We start from the raw sequence: 21,685 nt of genomic DNA, 5'->3' as shown, positions 1-21,685 counted from the left end.
TTAACAGCAGTGGGAGGAGATTCCCAGGCACAGTGATTGAGATGTGGTGTCAGCATCAATCAGGCAAACTAAGTGATTATAATGTGCATTACACGTTTTGCTGTTATTCCTGGTAATACTGTTTGCAAGTGGTTGCACTAGCTAAGTGCTAGACACAGTTTCCTGGAGGTGGAGGCCTGTTGACCGAGCACAGGTTTTCTCTAATTTAACTAGGATGGATGGGGGCAGGAAACATGAACGATGACTCACACTACAGCATTTATAGGCTAAGCTAATTTATCTTGCCTTTAGACATTTCTGCTGGCTCTGCATATCGTTGGGGATCTCACTGCCCCGTCCATCTCTACAGTCTTGAGTATGCAGATCACAGAGAAAGCTAAACTATTAAGACTGGCCCTAAAATTACACCTGAAGTGGACTGTTGCATATATTTTTGTTTTTAAGAGCGCATTTTATTTTATTTGATATCCATCGATCTAATTGAAGAAGCCTTCTAAAACTTTTTAAAAACTGGTTGTTTTCTTTTTTTTAAGTGCTTGAGTGTATTTCAAGTATTTCACATTTGATCTTTCCCTTAAACTCCTGCTCAGACCTCTCACAGCTGTTGCCAGTGATGTAGGGTGAGGCTGGATTACCAGCACCAACTCCTGTCAGATGCTCGTGTTCAAAGATTCCTCCTCCCTGGCTGTTAACCAAACGCTGACGTTGATCCTCGCTGGCCAGGCTGCCTCTACCAGCTGCAGGATCAACATCTGGACAGGAATGCATGTGGCAGACATGGGTGTGTGCAGTCAGAGAATCCCTGCTGAACAAAAGCTGCTCTGTGGTCCCGATCACAGTTGTTATTTTTTTTTAATGGCACACAGAGCAAGACGCCAACATCCTGACCGCCGTGTCAAACCAAAGTCCACCGCAGGAAGTGCAGTAAAGGCAGTTTAGGAATGAACTAGGGGTCGGCATCTGTGTTTAGAGGGATTTGTTTGCTGTGATGGTACAAGTGCTGAAACTGCAATCAATCAGGAGACTGAAGAAACTACTAAAAGAGTCTCTGACAGTTTTTTTTCCCCCCAAGTTTGTTGCTCTGTACGTTATCAGTGTGCAGGGATCTCCTTAATTTGGTCATTTTGAGCACACAGATCTGGTTGTGAGCAGAGAAGGGCTTTTGCCATCTTCTGTTTAAACCTTCTCTTTATGAGGGGCAGCCTATGAGAAGAAAGTTGGCGTTAATATGGAGAGGAGCGGAAACAGTTTCCAACAGTGGATGAACTGTGGCTCTGTATAAGGTAAATAAGGGTGATTCTGAGCTGTGAATAAGCTTTAGAAAACGTTGGGTCTAATAATCTAAAAAGCCTTCAGTTGATCCAAAATGATGCAGCGTTGGTACTGCCAGAGAAGAGAGAGAGAGAGATCGTATTTCCCCTATACTGGCTTCTCTTCACTGGGTCCCAGTTAAATCTAGAACTGATTTAAAAACCTTTCTCCTTACAACTAAAGTCTTGAATAATCAGTGAAAATAATGTCTTAAATGTTAGTTTGTAAAAGTAAAATGTGAGGCAGGTCCTTCAGCTTTCAGGTCTCCTGTCGAACCAGCTCCCAGTTTGGGATTCAGGAAACGGGCAGCTAAAAACATTCTGGCTGGCTCGGTGGCCCTGAACTATCCCGTAGTTATACCACTACAGGCTCAGACTGCTGCAGGACATCCCATCATCCACTGAGCATTTCTTCTGCATCATTAGTCACTCCTCAGCTGTTCATTTAGCTCTTCAGCATATCATTAATGTTTCTCTTCACTCTCACATGGTGTGTCTCCATAATCTCTAACATGATCTCTGGTAATCCCTGTTTCCCCAACAATACTGGGGAAACAGGGATTGATTCAGAAGACCCGATTTACTGCTGAACTCAAAAAAGGAGTACAAAAACTGGAGCCAGGAATCAGAATACAAGGAGTCATCAGGGAAACCGATAATTAATGAGACAACTCCAGATGGCTGCCGGTCCCTGACCCTGATTCCAGTGGATGCTTCTTCCTGTTAAAAGGGAGTTCTTCCTCCCCACTGTCCCCCAGGGCTTTATCATACAGAATCACTTAACCTGAAGTGACTTTTTTTTTTTTTTTTGTGAATCAGCACTATATGAATGAAATTGAATTAATTATTAACATCTTATGGTGGATAAAGTAAATAAATGTAAAAAAATAAATAAACTTGTGGATTAGCTGATAACTATAACAGTTATAAATTGTCTTAATACACAATATGTAAATAGGTATCATATAAGAACATATAAGGCCCTTGTTATTACTAATACTTATCACAAGAACCTACAGGTGAAGCTTTGGTAGCTGAGTGATCAGTGATGAACTGAAAGACACATTCATTACCAGGTGGTGAAAAGCTGGCTCAGTTTGTCCAGAAGCCAAGTATGTGAGAGGTCTGGGTGGGCTGGGAAGTGAGACATTAACCTCTTCTTGACCCCACAGGAAGAGGATTTGGACTTTAGGTGAGGAATCTGTGCGAAAGGTGAGAGATCTTTCTCTTTTTAGTCACTTTAAACACACATGAAGCCGCTCTGTGTGGAGGCCAGGACTGTGAAGACGTTCTAGGCTGAAAGAGATGTGGAAAAAAGCACCAAGCTCACTTCACTCAAGTTTCCATCATCATTATCTCTGCCAGCTGCCTACTCTGCATATGGAAGTGATGTCATTATTGTCCATTCAAAAATAAGGCTTCATTCAGAGGGGCTGCATGTTGAGCTTTCTGTTTGTGACTTATAGAAGTTTTGGTCTGTGGAAATATTTACCGAAGTAACCGTATTTTCTTTCTTTAATCTAAATACAGAGCTATAATGCTGCCTATTCATGTCACTGCATGCATAGCTTTAGTTTGGCTGTGTTCTGTCACTGTGGTGCAGCAATTTGAATGATGGATTATATTTACATTAATCAGTCCTTTCATAGTTGGCTGCACGGATGAGGCTCAGTTCCTGTCCATGGTTGTTTTTATGCTGTACGACGGTGCTTTTGTAATCCAAGAGTGACCGGTGTCGTCGTCTACCTGCTATTTTGACAAACCTTCAGGGAAACATCATTCATGCTATAGACACATAAGTAACTGCACTGACGACTGTTCACCCGTTTACATCGCAAAACTGCAGGCACTGTGGAAATAGAGCGACTTAAAGCCTACAGCTGAATGTTTGTCACTATTAAAGGATTAGATGTGGTTGAGAGTAGTTTTGGAAATGTCACTGATGTTAGTAGGAAAAAAGTTTCTAATCCTAATACATTTATAATTCATAAAAACATCCATCCATATAATTATGGAAAAAAGAAAGTGCACCTCTGTAAGTTCTAATATTTCACATATTAGGACATTAAATATCATGTTGTCCTAAGCAGGTCTTAACTCTCCAGATGAACATTGTGTTATTATTTAAATACATCCTCTCTGCTTCTAAAGAAATTCATGTTGCAGGCAGGTGCTGATAATCAAATGCATTTGATTAACTGATCATCAGTTTGTGTGGGCACCTCTGTGAAAGCAGAGGTTTTGACATTTTGCTCGTCTGGAGCATTCAGGTGCGTGTTAACACAGTGGAAAGGTGAAAAGACATTAGCAGCGATTGTTGGTGAAGTCCATCATTTTATAGTTAGAACAAGTAGTTTCAAGACGGCTGCCAATCTTTACAGGAGTGGACCCCCCCCCCCCCCCCAAAAAAAAACAAAAAAAACAAAAACAAAACTTCAAGGTCAGACTTGCAATACTCAGGGAAACTGGAAAAAACCAAGAGCTACAGCTCACATGTCTCAGGAAGCATGTTAAATGTTAAAGTTCCTGACAGTACAATTATAATAATTAAGTATGGCTTGTTTGGAAAGTGGAGGCCATAATGCACATGTTTGGCAAAGAAAAAAACACAAACAGCACATATTAACTGTCAGACACGGTGATGGAGGGGTGATGGTTTGGGCTTGTTTTGCAGCCACAGGATTTGGGCACCTTGTCGTCACTGAGTCAACCATGAACTCCTCTTTATACCAAAGTACTCTAGAGTTTAATGTGTCCATTAGCCTGAAAGCTTGGCTCATATTGGATCAGCAACAGGACAATAATCCAAACTACAGCAGCAAATCTACATCAGAATAACTGAAAAAGAACCAAATGAAGGCAAAAACGTTTCCCAGTGTACTTTTTTCAGTGTTTTTCACACACTGCTTCTCCATTTTGGTGTAGTTTGTATTAAATAAACGACACTGTCCTGAAACTGAGGGTTTCTTTACTCAAATTTCCTGCATACATCATTTCTGATTCTTTTCTTTCACTTTATACTTTTAAAAATGGTGTATACGTATAGTTTTCAAACTATCAGCTGGCCCAGCCTGTATGTGTAATGCACCCTCCACAGGTCATCAGTCAATGTCCAATCTGGTAATCTCCCTCTCTTTGCTTCTCTCTGTTAAGTGTTAATATACTTTAAGAGGCCAATTATTCAGTTAGTGTGTGCACACCTCTGGTGCATCTGCCAGTAAGTGGGGGAGGGTCCACCACAAACAGAGCTGGTGAGAGGAGGGACGCCTCAGAGCTGAGTGTATATTAGGCCCTCGTAATCAGGTTAGGTTCCCCACTTCGGAACATCTTCATCCTCCCGCTGGGTCTCAAAAACATTGTCTTTTAGGTCCAGCATGATGGGACAACTTCTTCTTCACAGTGCAGTGATCCTTTGGCTGGTGCAGGCAGCACACACAGGGGGTGAGTGTGCTGAAGCGCAGATTATCTGATAACATCTCGTTTGGATGTTTAACGCTTGATTTACATTTATTTGTGTGTGTCTGTTTTTGCCATGTGTTAGTTGTAACAATTCAAAATACAGTCACCAAATTGTTTTACAGGTAAACCATGTTAGGATAAATGTAAATGAATATAGGCTGCAGGAAATAGCCAGAGTAAGTGTAGTCGCTGGAAAATTTCCAGGGGTGTAGTTTAGTGTGAGGAAAACTGGGATTGAGTTATGAGCTGGTATATGGCCAAGGATGATGTAACTGGCACAGAGGAGCCGCTCTGTGTCTGTACATCCGACATGTCTCAGTTTGTATTCCATCATTTCCTTTCCTGCACCTGACGTCCATATTTCCTGATATCAAAGAAGGAAATTTAGTTTGAAAGTAAAAACCTGACAATCAGAATATTTATTCCTAATTTTGGTTTAATTAAATTACTTCTTCCTAAATCTAGAATTTGGCATTGCAGTCAATGACATGGCAGTAAAGCTTTAAGACAAGTCTCCTTTCACCAACAGGAAACTGCAGCTCTTAGAACAATACTGGAAAATGCACTCGCTCTGTTGCTATAGATGAACCGTACCTGTAACTGTATCTGTTCCTTAACTGCCGTGTCTCTGCATGAGTAAAACATAGACTGAACACCTTAATGAATGAAACATCCATGTTAAAAGTCTTTATTTACATACACTGTGTAGTTTGTTTCCATGGTCAGTGGAAACCATATTCTTTGTACTTTGCAATTGAACCTATATGTAATTTTAACCTATATTATTGTATTACCGGAATAAGCTTCCAGTTGATATTCGCATGTCTGAATTTATTCAATCCTTTAAATTACGTTTGTTAACTTATTTATTTAACTTAGCGTTGCAGATTAAAGTGCTCTGTGTTATCTGGTAATGTATTTTGCACTTTGTTATCACGTCCTTATGTCATTTTAATTTTATTTCATATTATTGTATTATTGAGAAGCACTTTGGTGTACCTGTGGTCTTTAAATGTGCTATATAAATAAAGTTGTATTGTATTGTATAAACATCAACCCTTTGAGGGCTGGATTCAAAATGACAGTGAAACCATGCCATGTGCTTCAATTTAATGCAAAATCAGTTAGAGAATTTAAGATTTCCTTTAACGATGTGAGAAGGAAATGCAGGAAAGACATTTTTTCAATTCTTTTAGAATAAATAAAAGTGTACATGTGGTTATGTTTTCTGCAAGACTCTCAAAATATCCTGGCTACACTCCCAAAAACCTCAGGAATCAAGTTATCCGGACTCCGAGGAGTCCTGAAATAACATAAAGTCGGTTATGTTAGTCGGGCTTGCCTGCCAAATTTCTAACAATCGTGTTAAACCAAAATCTGAGCAAGATGAGCCGTAAATCTCTTTCGTCTGGTCGACCCTCTACCAAGTATCCTTGTGATGATGTGAGGGAGCTCTGTATTTAGTTTTGTCTTTACTCGCAGACTCGGTTTGTGAAATCAAAGCTGCTGTGGCAGCAGCGGTCTAAATTTAACATCCCTCTGTGAGAAAGTAAGAGAATAGTTTTACCTCTGACACAGTCGGTTCTCCGTTCTTTTGTAGAGGGGCTAAACTGCAAATCAAATAAAAGTGAACAAGGAAAGACATCTAAACATTTTTGTTGTTATTTTGGATCCTTATACGCAAATTAAAGGAGGACGCTAATTTAATATGTGAACAAAAGCAACTAAAAGCATAAAAATACTTTTAACTAACAGCATCTAAGTGGAATTACACATTTTTACTATAAACACTAAAACATCTAATGTAACTGAATAATGTGAACTTTTCTGAAGCAAATGAAAAATGATCTGATTAAAAATTAAAATCTGCAGCAAAGATTTCTGGCACTTACAACGCAGGAACTCCAGCAACACTTAGCCGAAAATGCGCTGGCAAGTTAATAAAGAGGAACAACTTTATTAACTGACCAATGCGTTTGGGCTTGTGGCCTTCATCAGGGTCATAAAAATTTAAATCTGTCATGCGTGGAAAAACAACCCGCTCTTTAAAAACATGGAAAATACTAATTTCTTAATGTTGCTTACATTACATAGACTCCAAGATGATTTTACCGATTATATAACAGGGTAAAAATGTATTGTCTAACCGCTTCACTTGTCAGAGTTATGTTTGTTTTATATAACACCATTGCCAGATATCTTCTGTGATGTTTTCGATTCTTTTCTTTAAGTTATCATCAACGCGGTGACCATGATAGTGATGAAAGATGGAAACTGGTTTTATTTTGTTTTAATTGGAGTGTCCTTCATCTGAATTTGTAGTCTTAACTTTATCTGAAACACTTTAAGGATGCAAAATATTCAATTCAATTCAATTTTATTTATATAGCGCCAAATCACAACAAAAGTCGCCTCAAGGCGCTTTATATTGTACAGTAGATACAGAGAAAAGTCCAACAATCATATGACCCCCTATGAGCAAGCACTCTGGCGACAGTGGGAAGGAAAAACTCCCTTTTAACAGGAAGAAACCTCCAGCAGAACCAGGCTCAGGGAGGGGCGGGGCCATCTGCTGTGATTGGTTTGGGAGCCAGAGATGAATAATAACTAATGATTAAACGGAGAGAGGTCTATCAACACATAGTGAGTGAAGAAGAAACACTCAGCTTCAAATGTTGGCAGAAAATATAGTGGGTAAGAGCTGTAGGATGACAAATAGTAATCAATTATTGTAAATGTAAATGTTATCAGGAAATGATCAGACAGGAGAGGGTTTTCAGGAAACACTGTTAAATGTTCAGTTTCTATGCCGTATGTTAAAACAAGATCTAGAGTGTGATTAAAGTGGTGGGTGGGTTCTTTTACATTTTGAGAGAAGCCAATTGAGTCTAATAACAGATTAAATGCCATGTTGAGGCTGTCAATTTTAGCATCTACATGGATGTTAAAATCACCCACAATAATTATTTTATCTGAGCTGAGCACTAAATCAGATATAAAGTCTGAGAAATCAGACAGAAACTCTGTGTAAGGCCCAGGTGGACGATATATAATAACAAGTAAGACTGATTTCTGAGTTTTACAGCTGGGGTGGAGACGAGGTTAAGCATCAGGCTTTCAAATGAATTAAAAGTCTGTCTTGGTCTTTCGTTAATTAATAGGCTGGTGTGAAAAATTGCTGCCACACCACCCCCTCGGCCTGGGCTTCGAGGTTTCTGGTAGTTAGAATGACTCGGGGGTGTTGATTCATTTAAACTAACATAATCATCCTGCTGCAACCAGGTTTCTGTAAGGCAGAGTAAATCGATTTGTTGATCAATTATTAAGTCATGTACTAACAGAGACTTGGAGGAGAGAGAGCTAATATTTAATAATCCACATTTCACTGTTTTACTCTTTGGTTCAGATGTGGATACTGTATTGTTCTTTCTTTGTAATTGTTTATGTTTAAGTTGTTTGTTGCTGGTTTTTAGTTTGTTTTTTGTCTGTTTGGGAGCTGACACAGTCTCTATGGAGATGGGTTTTTGGGGGGTAGCAGGAGGAGAGAAGCTGCAGAGCGGCGTGTAAGACTGCAACTCTGCTTCCTGGTCCCAACTCTGGGTAGTCATATTTTGGGGGGTTTAATAAATTTGTCCATATTTCTAGAAATGAGAGCTGCTCCATCCAAGACCAGGTTTCCTCCAGAAGGTTTGCCAATTATCTATGAAGCCCACATCGTTTCTGGGACACCACTCAGACAGCCAGCAATTTAAGGAGAACATGCGACTAAACATGTCACTCCTGGTCTGATTGGGGAGGGGACCAGAGAAAACTACAGAGTCCGACATTGCAAAATAAATGGCTGAGACCAATGCTTTGTATTAGTGGGTTAAAATTTGGTGTGTTCAGAGGATATTTTTGCTAATCCAAATGTTTTTCTTACTATTATTAAACTGGTAGTCTTACACTCAGCGTCTTGTGTTTAAGGTTACGGTGCTGTGGCTGGAGTACATAATGGACAACTTCCACAGCCTAACGGTGAGTCCATCACATCCTGTCCATTTTGTGTCACCTTTGTTGCATTATGTCCATGTAAGTCACAAGCTTTTGTTCACCGGCTCACACTTTTTATTTCTAGGAAGGACACCGCAGAATGGTGGAGGTGTAGGAGCAGTGCTGATGCCATCAAAACGTAAATTATCTTCACAGATTCAAAAACCATGAAGTGAACTGTTTGCCTGATTTTGAGATTTATGTCCTCTTTACTCTTTTTGTAAGGTGTGGGGCCAAGAACTGGATATGCTGGCTATCCTACAAAAGGAGTCGGTCAGTGATAACACAGTTTCATTGCTGTTATTGAGGTTACAGATACAAACAGTAAATCTGTGTCCATACACCTACTGTGTACATTTACCAAATCTTTCTGCTGATGGTTACTCATATTCCTACAACAGATTTTTCTCTGATGCCGGTACTGAAGCACATTCAGTGGTTATGTTACATCTCAGAATCAGTCATTTGTTCTAACATTGGATCTCTGTTGGCACTGTGTTTCTAATTCAGGGGGATATCCTGCAGTTTTATCCCACCAAAATGGAGATAACTCCAATGGTAGACATTTCTCCATTTTTAAAATCCACTTAATGATCAATGGCACAATAAAAATCACTGTGTGAATTTTTTTGTTGCAGGATATCCTGTTAAAGCCAGTCCCACCAATAGACAACAAACTAAAGGTGCTATAACACATGTTTTATAACTAAGGCCTCACACATCTACACTAAATCACATTCGATTTTAACTTTGTTCTTTTTGCAGGTAATGGCGCTCAGGATGGCAGATATGGATGGCAAGGACCTAAAGGCAATGGTAACGAACATGTAAACCAATACAACAGCACTGCTCTACTTTAATAAAACTAGCATAGTTTCCATTTATGCTATTGTCTTGATTATTAAAGCCTTCTTGTGGTGGCTATGTGGCAGAATAACGAGCAAGATGATGATACTGGGACTAAAAAGGTTTCTGAATCTGTTGTGTTGCTAATTTGTAGGTAATGCAGCTGCTGCACATGGAACAAAAGGCAATGGTAAGACAGTTATATGAAAAAGGACTCTCACTTCACAGTCCTCAAAACTCAGAACACCCCATGATTCAGTAGTTTGTAGAACTGCCTCTAGCAGCTATAAACTCTATGAAGTCTCTCACATCTTTGTGGAGGAATTTTGGTCCTCCTTATGTCACTTTTGTTCTTTGAGATTTGAGGGTATTTGTGTTTATTCAAAGCTCTCTTAAGATCTTATGAGAGCATTTCAATCGGGTTGGGGTATGGACCATGCTGTTGCAGATTGGTTGGTGTCCCTGGGATCAAAATCTAAATCATCATCACGTCATGAACTTCAAAATCGAACATGCTAACTGAGAGATGCAGAGTCTGACAAGCAGCTCTTGGGTTTTCTGCAGATTCTCTGAGCATTGCATGATCTCATTTTGAGGTGAATTTGGTGGAACAGGAAGATGTTGAGTTGTGTCTACACACACATGAATGCTCCAGAGCAACAAACTGTCAAAATGTTTTAGAGTGCTGCTCACATTTGCTGCAGAACCTGCAGAAAGGGTGTTTTTAGTTTTTCAGGACTGTACAGAATCATGTGAATTTTTCTTTTTTAACATAACTATATTTTCTTTATGTTTTTATCGGTGGTTAGTGTTTTTGGTGTGTATTTGGTGTTAGTGAAGAACCTGGTTGCGAATTATAAAAACATAACAATGTTTTAAAACTGGGAGGGGTCATGATTAAGGTGTTAATTAAATTAAGAACCTCACATCTGTTGCAGGTTATGGTGCTGGTTCTACTGGAAATGTGCCTAACACCAAAGGTATTCTTTGCAAAACATGAAGTTCAATGCATGAAGATTAAAAAAAGGAAATTAAATAGTTTTACAATTTTGTATATTATCATCACTCTTTAGGTCAAGGAGCTGTAGCTGGTCCATCGACTGGCTATGGGACACGACCAAATGGTAAGAAAGTAAATGGGTCATTTGGGAGCAGGCAGCTGGACTCTTTGACTTTTAAAAGCACACATATATGTTAAATACTCAAAATATTTAACAGGCCAAGGAGGAGCTGGAAGTAAACCTATGAAAGGATATGGCCGACCACCTTATGGGGCAGGTAATGCAACTTCAGTTGCTTTGTTGTCCACAAAGGTGAAAACGGTGATGTAACATTGGTATATCTACATGAATAAAGGACCGGGTAAGGGAGCCTTCAAAGGTCTGGGAATGCCTCAGTTTGCTGGAAGTTATAAAGGTTATGGAGCTCAGCCCATGGCAGGTGAGTCATATAGATGTCACACGCTCAGTCCTACAGGTGTGTTTGGCTAATGTACTGGTTATCTGTGTTTTTAGGTTACAATGTTGGTTATGGCAGTGCTGGTTTGGGTCTGGGGCATCGGTATGGGAATGGGTGGATGAAGGGACCGAAGCCAGGTAGGACAATAACAACATGCTTCTCTGCTTTTCAACTTTATGTCTTCATCTATACACTCAACATAAATGAACTCATGTTGCAATGTTGAAACTGTAGGCTATGGTGCAGCAGCTGGTGCTTCCAATGGACAAGGAGCAAAACCCAACGGTAAAGATCACAGAGTGAATATTGGTGTATAATTGGTGTATAAATCAAAAGCTATAAAATAAAATTCATTATTCATTATTCATCATTGTTATTCATCATTGTAAAGGTTATGCTGGGGCCAGAGCACCTTTCAGCAATGGAGCCATGTCAAATGGTAGGTTAACATGGACAAATAAATATTATTGCCACATGGAAGTTAAATATTGAATTTCTGCTTGTGAAACTATTAAGGTTATGGATCCCAGAATGGTGGAGCTCCCAAGTCTGCAAAGCCAGGTAACTGTGCATCCACAATAAAATGTTATATTTCAACCTAAGTCAGTGTCAAGATAAGTATCAAGCTTTATTCTTAAAGGTGACTTATGCTAAACAACAACAGGATTTTCAAACAGGGTAGAAAACTTTTCCATGCCATTAGCATCAAGCTATCAATTGCCAACGATGCTATTCTTCCTCAAATATTATGTTTTTTTACACTCATGTGTGCATAGGCTGGCATTGTGTAGTGGTTTACACATTCGTCTAACAAAAAGAAGGCCCCTGGTTTGCAGGGAGTACTAATCTCTTTTTCTGCCAAATCAAAAATGTGAAATTACCCACCCCATATTTCCCAAATACTTGAGAGGGGGATTGGTTTCTGACTATTTTGATCCAGGTGCAAAAAAAAAAATCTTTAGCTTTAACTTGAATGAAAGGATCTATGAGTGAAACATGGATAGTGTTTCAGAACAACTGTCATTTTTCTCCTGTGTATTTCTTTAGTCTTCGGAAATGTTCCATACGGGTATGGTGCCAAACCCAACGGTGAGACCATTCCTTCTTTTTCAGATTTCAATTTACGATTCAAAACGTCGATGCACATCTTGAATATCGATTTGAACATTACTAATATTCCTTTTATGAACATTTGACAGGATATGGAGGCTACAGAGGAGGTGCAGTAAGACCACCACCAGGTAATACTTGTGTTGTACGCACATCACAAAATAAATGTGGTTAACTCTGTAAGGATAAGTATATCATACCTTACACATGGGTTTTTGTTGCTTCTGAAAAATCTGTGATTATTTTACCCTGAAAAACCTGAATAAATTACACAAAAATGTCAGATTTACTTAAAATCATAAAGATTAAAACTCATATAGTTTCTTTTCTTTACTTTCAACTTGTCAGAATGTTCAGTAAACATCCCAGTTTCAAAAACGTTTAATTGCCTGGCAGTCATTTCCTGTTTCAGGCTTTACAAGGTTAAATTAAGTTTTGAAGTTTCTTTAAGGAGTTTTTTGATCTCAAGGTTATGGGAAAGGACCTGCTGCCAATGGATATGGACCCAAACCCAGTGGTAACCAATTACTATTTTCTGTTCTGGTGCTCTATAGTAAATGTTTCTGGTTTAATGCCATTGGTGTATTTATATAACCTCATGTTTGACTAAGGTTATGGAGCTGCGGCAGGGCCTGGAGTTAATGCACTCAAAGGATACACAGCCAAACCCAATGGTGACAAGCTACTCTTTATTGTTTATCATTTGCTAATTTCTATTCACGTCAAAATTGTCATTTTTAAACATAAAAATCCGCCTCGAGAAATTATTATTCAATTCCGCACTAGGTCACGGAGTTAGAAATGGTGCATTGGGTGGATACAGAGGAAACCCGTACGGTAAGTTTGAGTTATGAGATGGCAAATTCATACTTGAAACTCCAGCAGCTAGGCCCAAGCTTCAATGCTGTTCTGATTCTGATGCCGTCTACAGGGTACGGAGGGTCAAAACCTCAGAAAACTGCTAAAGGACTTGGAGCACCAAGTGAAGGCGTGAAAACACTCGACAGTGGTACGAATTCTGCAGAACACATACAGCATTTGGGAACCAAACAACTGAGTTGTGGACAATCAATTGTTTTTTTCTTTTTGCATCTGTTGATGGCCCCTCATGTGTTTCTAATGTCTGCACTGTTTAAACAGGATATGGTGGTCCTGCTGGTGTAACTAAAGGGCAGTTGCCTAAAGCAGCCAATGCAGGTAAATGCTCCTATGCATGTGTTCGGTGCAAGGTTGAGATCCCATATCATTAGATAGCACTACAAAAATGCTTCTGTAAACTTAAGCAGACAAATGCTGGGTGTGTACATTTGAACATTTGTACATTTTAATTTATGGTCTTGGAGGTTTCTTCCTGTTAAAAGGGAGTTTTTCCTTCCCACTGTCGCCAAGTGTTTGATCACTGGGGCTCATCTGACTGTTAGGGTTTTAAATTTTTTTGTTTTTTTTTAAGGTTACAACATGCTGCCGAATACAAAAGGCCAAGATGGAAAGGGTGCAGGTGAATTTAGTGGAAAGAGCCTCAAAGGTGGAGTTCTTTCTCCTGAGCAGCCAAGTGTAGCACCGCTGGAGGGCCTTTCCCTCCGACAAGCAATAACTCGTGGCGCAGTGCCTTTTTCCCCGACAGGTGGTGTCCATGCTGAGGTGTCAAAAGAGAAATACCAAAAGCTTGTTTCCCCTTTGCCACAAGAAAAAAACTACAAGCAGACACCGCTGGTCCTTCAGGTTCCACCAGAACCAGCCCCAGCACTTCCTGCCAAACACTCAAAGTCTTCAACCACAGGTCCACAGATCAAGGGAGAGAAGGTCCCCATAGCCAGACCTCCACAGGGGGTTTCCCAGAGTAAACCAGCACCAGGCCCAGCAGCTATCTATCCAGAAGGCAAGTACCATTACCAGGGTTAATGCTAGCACCAATATGTCATATTACATATCGCTGTGGTGACCCTAATGAGAGAGAGAAAAGAAGATGTTTAAATGTAGTACTTTAACTTCAGGGGAAATCTTATCAAAGCTATCGCTGTTATTACTGGAACTGCAAGTGACCTTTTTCATGGAACTGGAAGTTTCATTATGGTTAACAAAACTGAGTAACAAAAAGTTTTTATAATTTAGTTTGGTTTGCATTAGTTTACACACACTGTGGATGCACAAAAACATAGATTTTCGACATTTTCTACACTACAAACGATAAGCTCATTGTCGCAGGTTTAGTCAATTAATCTGCATAAATGCTGATGACATTTATGACCTCTAGGTTATATGACTGGGAGTGCTGTGCCTGAGCAAAAAGCTGCAGAGGCAGAGGTTATTTTGGGGGTAGACAGCACCGGTGAGGGGAACGCTGCCCCTGAAAGCACCAAAGCTGTTCCCGAAACAGAGGCAGCTCAAATTACAGAAACCACCGCCGCCGCTCGGGAAACAGCGACTGTTGTTGTGCCTGAAGTCGCACCAGAAGAAGCCAACATCAAACATGAGGCTGAGGCAGAGATTGATAACCCCGGGGTCAAAGGTCACCCTGCAGGGGAAACTGGGGCAACGGGTAAACTAAGTCTCAAACTAAGTGGGTGTGATTACTAGACGTGGAATGCATGCGTAGATGTTTAATGAATGCTGTGTTTTTTCCTAACTCTCAGTATTCTGATGATATCATAGCTGTTATGATCTCACAGGGTTGACCGCACTGTTCACTCTGTACCATGTTAGTAGTTGAATTCAAACTAGGCTCAATGAACATTTACAGACCATCCAGACCCCTCAAGGTGACAAACACACAAATGCCAGTCGTTTGTTTGAGAGTGAATCGTTGCTGCTGGACCTGGTTCTGTTTCAAAAATGATTGTTGTCGTGTTGCATGTTTTCTTCAATGCTGACTTCAAAAAATTACCAACCTTTTTGTTTGGACTTTTTCTCTTTTTAATGCCAAACCCCTCACCTAAAAATTGATATCTAATGGTTTTAAAGTAATGTTTTGGGAAATTTGCGCCTAATTCAACTTTTAATAAAAACCTGTTTTGCTACAACTGAAAGCTTTCTGCTGAGGTGTGACATGCTGGTGAGGATTAGTGGGTTTTAGTTCCTTTGATTAGCTGTTAGGCTATATTTCTGGACTTTATGCTAAGCTAATTTTAACTAGCTGTACAGCTACAGGAGCAAATATACATATACAAATATACAATTATATGCTTTTATTGTTTGGAAGTACATGACTGAAAAGTTCACCAATATAAAATATGTCATTTAGATTAAAGGGTGTTTTGTGACATTTTAACTTTTGTTACGAATTTAATTACAGCATATTCAGTGCATGAGTTGAATTGCAAGTTTAACCCACTAATCTGATTTTTTTTTCCACTGCTAACTGTTGATGCCGCAACACCTGAAAGAGCGACTGTAGATGGAGCAATGCCAATCACACCCTGACCTTTTGGTTTCCTTTTTTCAGAGAGTGGAAGAGCTTCAGTCTCCAAGGGTCAAGGAGCTAAACCAACCAAACATGGTAAACATTTCTCTCTTTTCTTTGAGTAACAAAAAGAAAGCTTCCAGCTCTGTCAGAACTGCCTTAATTCCTCATGTTAGAGGTTCAATGAGGCACTGAAAGACATCAGTGTTTAATAATCAGTAAACTGTAATAATAATAATAATAATAATAATATAATCAGTTACTGATCAATAATAATAATAATCACCAACGTGATTACATTTAGCAGTCATTTAAGCTGCTGGTGTTACTACTGATCCTCTTTTACGAACACAAAGTCTGCCTGTTTGGTAGATTCCTCAAGTCTAAAGTTCATATATGTGTGGTGGTTGTTGTGCTTATGATACTACATGCTGTTACAGACTGTGGACCATCAGGAGTACCAAATGGGCAATGGATGAAAATCCCTAGACCTGGTAAACTGAGAGTCTCTTACTATAGTACCAGTGTGTCTTAATATGATTATCATGTACTATATTTAAAGCTCTAAAGCTCTCTGTTTGCTAAAATGTTTGCTAAAATTTCCACTGTTTCTCCATGTGAAACGTATGGCAAAAGGAAATTAAATAGTTACAGCAACCTCTTCACTCATAAATAAAAAAGTCAAAATATTAAAGGGAGTGAAAACAAGTCTTAACTTTGGTTTCTGATGTCATTTCAGATTATAACACAGGTGCTGGAGCATCTATGGGCACAAACACCAAAGGTATGTCTAATAATATATAATAATAATAAGACCATTTTGCACAGGTATAGCATTATTTTTGCTTGTTGTTCATATTGATTTCTTGAAGTTGCTTTGAGGTTATGAAGCAGGAGCAGATGCTCAAAAAGGAAATTTAACTGTCAACATTTTTTGACAATTATTGCATGGGTCAGGCTTTAACAGGTTAAATCTGTTAACAGTGATCTTAGTTTTTAGTTTCACAAAACAATGTCAGGAATCGTAGCTTTATTTTCAAGGCGTTTATTTTATAATTCCTCATTTACATGAATGTGTTTTCTTCCTTGGCGTACACACACACACACACACACACACACACACACACACACACACACAATTTGAATTTTCTTTTTCCAAAAGGTTTTATTGCAGGAAGCCAAATGTTCCCTGGACTTGGCAAGGGATATGGAGCAGGTAATATTTGCTAGCAGTAAATGTCTTGATCACAAACAGAAAAATTTTGATGTAATTTTTAAAGTACAATCTGATTTGTGTAGGATTTGGAGTATTTGTTTTGGGGGGGTTTTGTTCTCAGCTGAAGTGAGGATATTTTTCCTGTATTCACTCAGGTTTTGGACGAGGAGGCTACCTTGGAGGTGAATATAGGAACGGACATACTTTTGGAGGTGAACTTTTAAATGGAAACGCGTTAGATTTAGTGCATTGTATCAGTGTGTAAGATGATGAGTAGTTAGGCGTAAGGAAGTTTGCATCTTTAAAAATCTGCCATTGTAATTTTACTGAAATTGCTTTCTCTCTGGAACTGTTGGGCCATATTTTGACTGCCATTGTTGGATATTAACAGCTAACATAGTTTATGTTTTGCTGCAGGTTATGCAAATGGCTACGGTGCAGGTTTACAGCCTGACTATGCAAGTAAGAGCATTTTATGACATTTAGTTGAGAAATGTTGTTTTGCAGAAGTTAATTTTTGTGTAAACGGCAACATTTCCCTGTGTTTCCAGGCATTGGACAAGTTGTGCCTGTTCCTGATGGCAAATCAGGTATGGTAATGAGTAATAGATAAGGGTGGGTAGATAGTTATAGCTAAATATAAGATAATCGTGAAGTATATTAGGTAAATATGACACAAAAGGTAAATATATTCCAGTGATGCTGATTGGACAGGTAGGACAGGACAGATTCCATACAATGGAGCTCCAGTGGTTGCTGCTGGAGTAGATGGTAAGACCATGTCGCCATGGGAAAAACTGATCTAAGCACGTGTGAGCAGAATATCAGACAGAGAAGAAGTCTCCTTTCTCCCGTGGAGTAAAACTTTGGTTGAAATTGAAATATTTTTCATACATTTGTGCAGGGATGAGTCAGTTTGAGCATCAGTCGGCAGGTCTTGGTCCAAATGGAAAATTAGGCAATACATATGGTGCCTAGTAAAACTTAACATGTTCACATGTATTTTATTTTAACAAAATACAACTAATCTTTGTTTAAAATCCACAAAAATAAATAAATTTTAGAGACCTATAAACAGCAGAGTTTTTCCTGTTGTTATAGGAATGAGTGAATTTGCCCTTGGTGGACAGAAACTGGGTGCTGGGAAAGGGGGAAAAAAGAAAGCACACATCTAATAACGTGCCTTTCTGCAATGCACAACCTTCAACCTTCAACAGTATTTGTCTCTCATTACTTATGTCCCATCTGATCACGTGTTCTGCTTGCTCTGATTCAGGTATTGGCATCGGTGGGCTGCAGTTTTCTGGGCAGCCTGTTGGTACGGGAATTAATCGTGCAGGAAAATATGGTACGTCTGTCACCGTGCTGTGGCTTGGCTGAAATTGTGCTCAACAAAGAGGAAGTATAACCACACTTGTCCCATTTTTTCCAGGTTATGGATTTAGCCCCTATGGTGCTGCAGGTGACGGAAAGCCATTTGGAAAATATGGTGAGAACATATTTCTTTTAAGCAGTCTTTAAAACATACACTCACCAGATTTTAGGATTTGATTTCGTAAGTATTTGGACTTTCTGCAAAAACACTTGAAATTTAGCTCAGGCTCCAGTTTCTCTTCATCATTCCTGCGATTCAGAACATCCTCTGAATTATATAAATTCAACACACTTACTGGTGCTGTTAGTGCCAACTTACACATGGATCCTATACCTGGAGACTGGCTAATCATTCTTCTAATCCAACAGGAAACACTCTCTAGTCTATCCAGAAATGAACCAGGAACCCAAGGGGAGAGGAAAATAAATTCAAAACTTACACTTAGCTGTGAAAAGGCTTCCCGTAAAAAGGTTGTGGTCGTTTTAAAAAGTTTTCTTTCCATCTATGCCAGGATATGGAGGGTTCCCCAATGGTGGACAACTACTTGGCCTTGGCAACGCTGGAAATACAGCTGGTAAATATGGAGAGTAATGACAGTCACTAAGTTCTCTTCAGTTTGAATTACCTGGTAAACATCTAAACCTCAGTCACGATCCTCTAACCATTTTTGTTTTTCTGTTTCTTGTGTTCCGCTGAAGGTTATGGAAGGCTGCCTTATGAAGCTCAACCAGCTGGACTGGGCCTGGAAACAAAATCTACCGGTAAATATGATTAAAACAAATAAAATTAATTTAAAAAAAGCCTTTTAAAAATGCTGATTGGCTTGTCGTTAAGGTGAATTTAGTTGCCAAACAGATGGCTAACTAAAAGCTAACTAAACGGCATAATGTGTTCATTTGCATATGATACTAATGATACATTTTCCTCTACTTTTGAAATGACCTCATATCACCTCATCGCTTTTCTTACCGCAGTCATCTCCTATACTCGCGGCACGCCAACATCATAGAGCTCGTGCAGCTTACAAACACTGGGTGGTGCCCCTCAGCAAGCTTGCAGAAGTCAGCGAATCAGAAGAAAGTTTTTGTTGTTTTAGGGAATGGGGTCTTAAAGAGAGAGCAGGTAAATGGCTTCTCTCAAACACAAGTGCAAACCTATGAAACCTTCCTGTAAAACACAAGCGGAAAAATACAGGAATGAAAAGGATTATAATATATAATACAGTATTTTTAATGTAGGTGTTCCCCCTGTTTGAAATCTTTATGCTAAGCTGGGCTGAAGTTTGACTGTAGCTTAGACATGAAAGCAGCAGTGGTTTTCTAAATGTAGCTCTCAATGATGAGTCCACAAAAATGCAGACTACAATAAAGAATAAATAAACCAGAGCTGTGAAAACCACAGGGTGACAGGCTGTGCACAGAGAGAAACCACCGTACACAGCATCCATGCATTTGTTCTTTTATTGTATTTCACTTTTTATGATTTTTCTTTTCAGGTCTGGCTGTGTCACAATATCAACCTGACCCACTCGGGCTTGGACATAATGTGAAAGGAAAATATGGTGAGACTGAGCAAACATGGTGCCACCATGTACCTGTCAGCTTTTATCTGGTTTAATTATCACCTTCATGTTTTCATCTTTGTTTAAGGTGGCGCTGAGGGTCCCTATCTACCACAGGCTGTTGGTTTTGATGGTGAAGCTAAATCTTCTGGGAAATATGGTACATAATATCTGTTTTATGTGTTTTTTTCTTTTGCTTTCTGTTTTAACTGTTTAAAATAAGATCAACTTGATGATTTGGTGATAATTTCTTAACAGATAATCAGGGAGCTTACCAGTCACAGCCTCTTGAAACTGCAGCTGAAGGTAAAACTGGTCATAACTTGTCATTAATTACCCGACCAGTCAGGCTTGAAGTGTACAAATAATTTATCTTCATTTTGGCTTAAACAGGTGCAGCAGGTTTAACTTATGAGCCCCAGCCGCTTGAGTCCAATTCAGCTAGAAAATCCTACGGTGCGTCAGAAAAAGGATTTGATCTCTGAGAGATTCACAGAACATATGGACCCCAACATCACCTGCTTCATTCATCTTCTCTTTCTTTTCTTTTTTACTCACAGTGAAAGGAGAGCTGCCCACTCCAGGGCCTGCAGCTGAAGGCGTGGGGAGATTCATTGATGGATACGGTGGGCATAAAAGCTTATTCTGCATTGGTATCTGCTGTGGCTTCACTCTGCTCACGTCACTGTTCATCTGACAATTTCAGAAAACCTGGGCTACATAAATGGCCGAGTGCAACCACAAGGTAATAAAAATAAATAATAATACTGATATTTAGGTTTACATTTATATATTGTTTTCATGCATCTTTTCTGCCCCCCCCCTTTTATGGCACTGTCTCATAATTGCTGTGTTTCCTGCAGCCCCCACCCCAAGCCCGGCCTATTCGTCTGTCCACTCGCGTCTCCCTGCAGAGTCTTCATTCACAGCTGACGCGATGCCCGGTGATGTTCGGCACTTCCCCGATCTAGAAGGGACAGCCGGCCTCACGCTCGACTCAGCACCCGCTGCAGAATCAGAGGGTACGACTCAGGTGTCCGAGCAACCCGATGACCTGCCGCGTCAGATACACATCCAGCAGCATCTCAAACTGCATTTTCAGCCACAAGGTAAGGCCTGAAGGCTTTAGACACTTCTGCACAGACCATCCAGTCTATATTTCTGCTCTTGTCTTTCTCCCAAGTGTTGACATTTTGTCACCATGTCATCAAAAAAAGGGAGTGTGGAAGCTAATTGTAAAAGTACATTTCGTCATAGTTGTAGTCCTTCTGCATTCGATTGATTTAGTTCAGTATGTGTACCAGCTGCATGGCTGTTGAATTACTACATATTAAATAATAAAATTGAATATTTCTGTCTGTTTAGGAGCAAAGGACAACAAATATGAACTGAATGGCTTCTTTGGGGATACTGGGCATCAAGGTGAGAACAGACCTGTTTTTTCCTATGTGCTGTATTTATCTTAACCAGCCTGCTCACCTTTCTCCTGTATTCTTGTCCCCTCCCACAGGTTAGCTCTACTGAGACAACAAATTGAATCTCTCTTAATTGTTGTTGTATGTGATATAATATAATAGTGATAATTTGGTGTCTTGTTTAGTTTTGTCCTTCACATTTTTGTCCCATGTTTACTGTTATCCTTACAACTGAAATGTAATTTTGTTTAGCATTTTTAATAACCCCTCAAATTAGTTGAAATATTTCTAAAAACAATAACTCCATCTAATTTATTTTACATGAGAAATTCTTTTTTACTACTTGTGGCAATCATGTGTTGTTATTGTACAGTATTTGAGTTATTAAAACTACCAAAAGAACCTCAAAGTGGAAGTTGTTTCTTTACTGACCTGTGCATGTTTTACACACACTGCTGGCTCTGTAATTTGCAAACCTGTTTTCAAATAATAAGTGGACACAA

The 21,685-nt window shown here is 39.4% G+C and overlaps 1 protein-coding gene across 1 annotated transcript; it reads left to right on the top strand.

Moving 5' to 3' along the window:
• The first annotated feature begins 4,640 nt into the window (after positions 1-4,640).
• On the top strand, positions 4,641-21,450 carry cmn (calymmin). Its single transcript, XM_085283387.1, has 44 exons — positions 4,641-4,751; positions 8,736-8,786; positions 8,887-8,940; positions 9,027-9,074; positions 9,312-9,359; positions 9,440-9,484; positions 9,567-9,617; positions 9,802-9,837; positions 10,586-10,627; positions 10,721-10,771; positions 10,866-10,925; positions 11,004-11,087; positions 11,162-11,242; positions 11,340-11,390; positions 11,497-11,544; positions 11,622-11,666; positions 12,153-12,194; positions 12,305-12,346; positions 12,685-12,732; positions 12,827-12,889; positions 13,002-13,052; positions 13,147-13,224; positions 13,356-13,412; positions 13,666-14,094; positions 15,658-15,711; positions 16,056-16,109; positions 16,355-16,399; positions 16,778-16,831; positions 16,987-17,043; positions 17,249-17,293; positions 17,383-17,421; positions 18,108-18,179; positions 18,264-18,320; positions 18,718-18,780; positions 18,905-18,967; positions 19,702-19,767; positions 19,856-19,927; positions 20,026-20,073; positions 20,161-20,223; positions 20,328-20,393; positions 20,474-20,512; positions 20,631-20,876; positions 21,133-21,189; positions 21,278-21,450. The coding sequence occupies exons 1-44, from the start codon at positions 4,685-4,687 to the stop codon at positions 21,280-21,282; spliced, it is 2,937 nt and encodes a 978-aa protein (XP_085139513.1). The 5' UTR covers positions 4,641-4,684; the 3' UTR covers positions 21,283-21,450.
• Positions 21,451-21,685: the final 235 nt, after the last annotated feature.

This window comes from Mchenga conophoros, linkage group LG8 (genome assembly GCF_057382185.1).
Source record: "Mchenga conophoros isolate Kocher_MC1m ecotype Shallow Benthic linkage group LG8, M_conophoros_male_GT1.1, whole genome shotgun sequence".
Lineage (NCBI taxonomy): Eukaryota > Metazoa > Chordata > Actinopteri > Cichliformes > Cichlidae > Mchenga > Mchenga conophoros.
The sequence above is the reverse complement of the archived record's forward strand: the minus strand, read 5'-3'. Positions and strand labels throughout refer to the sequence as shown.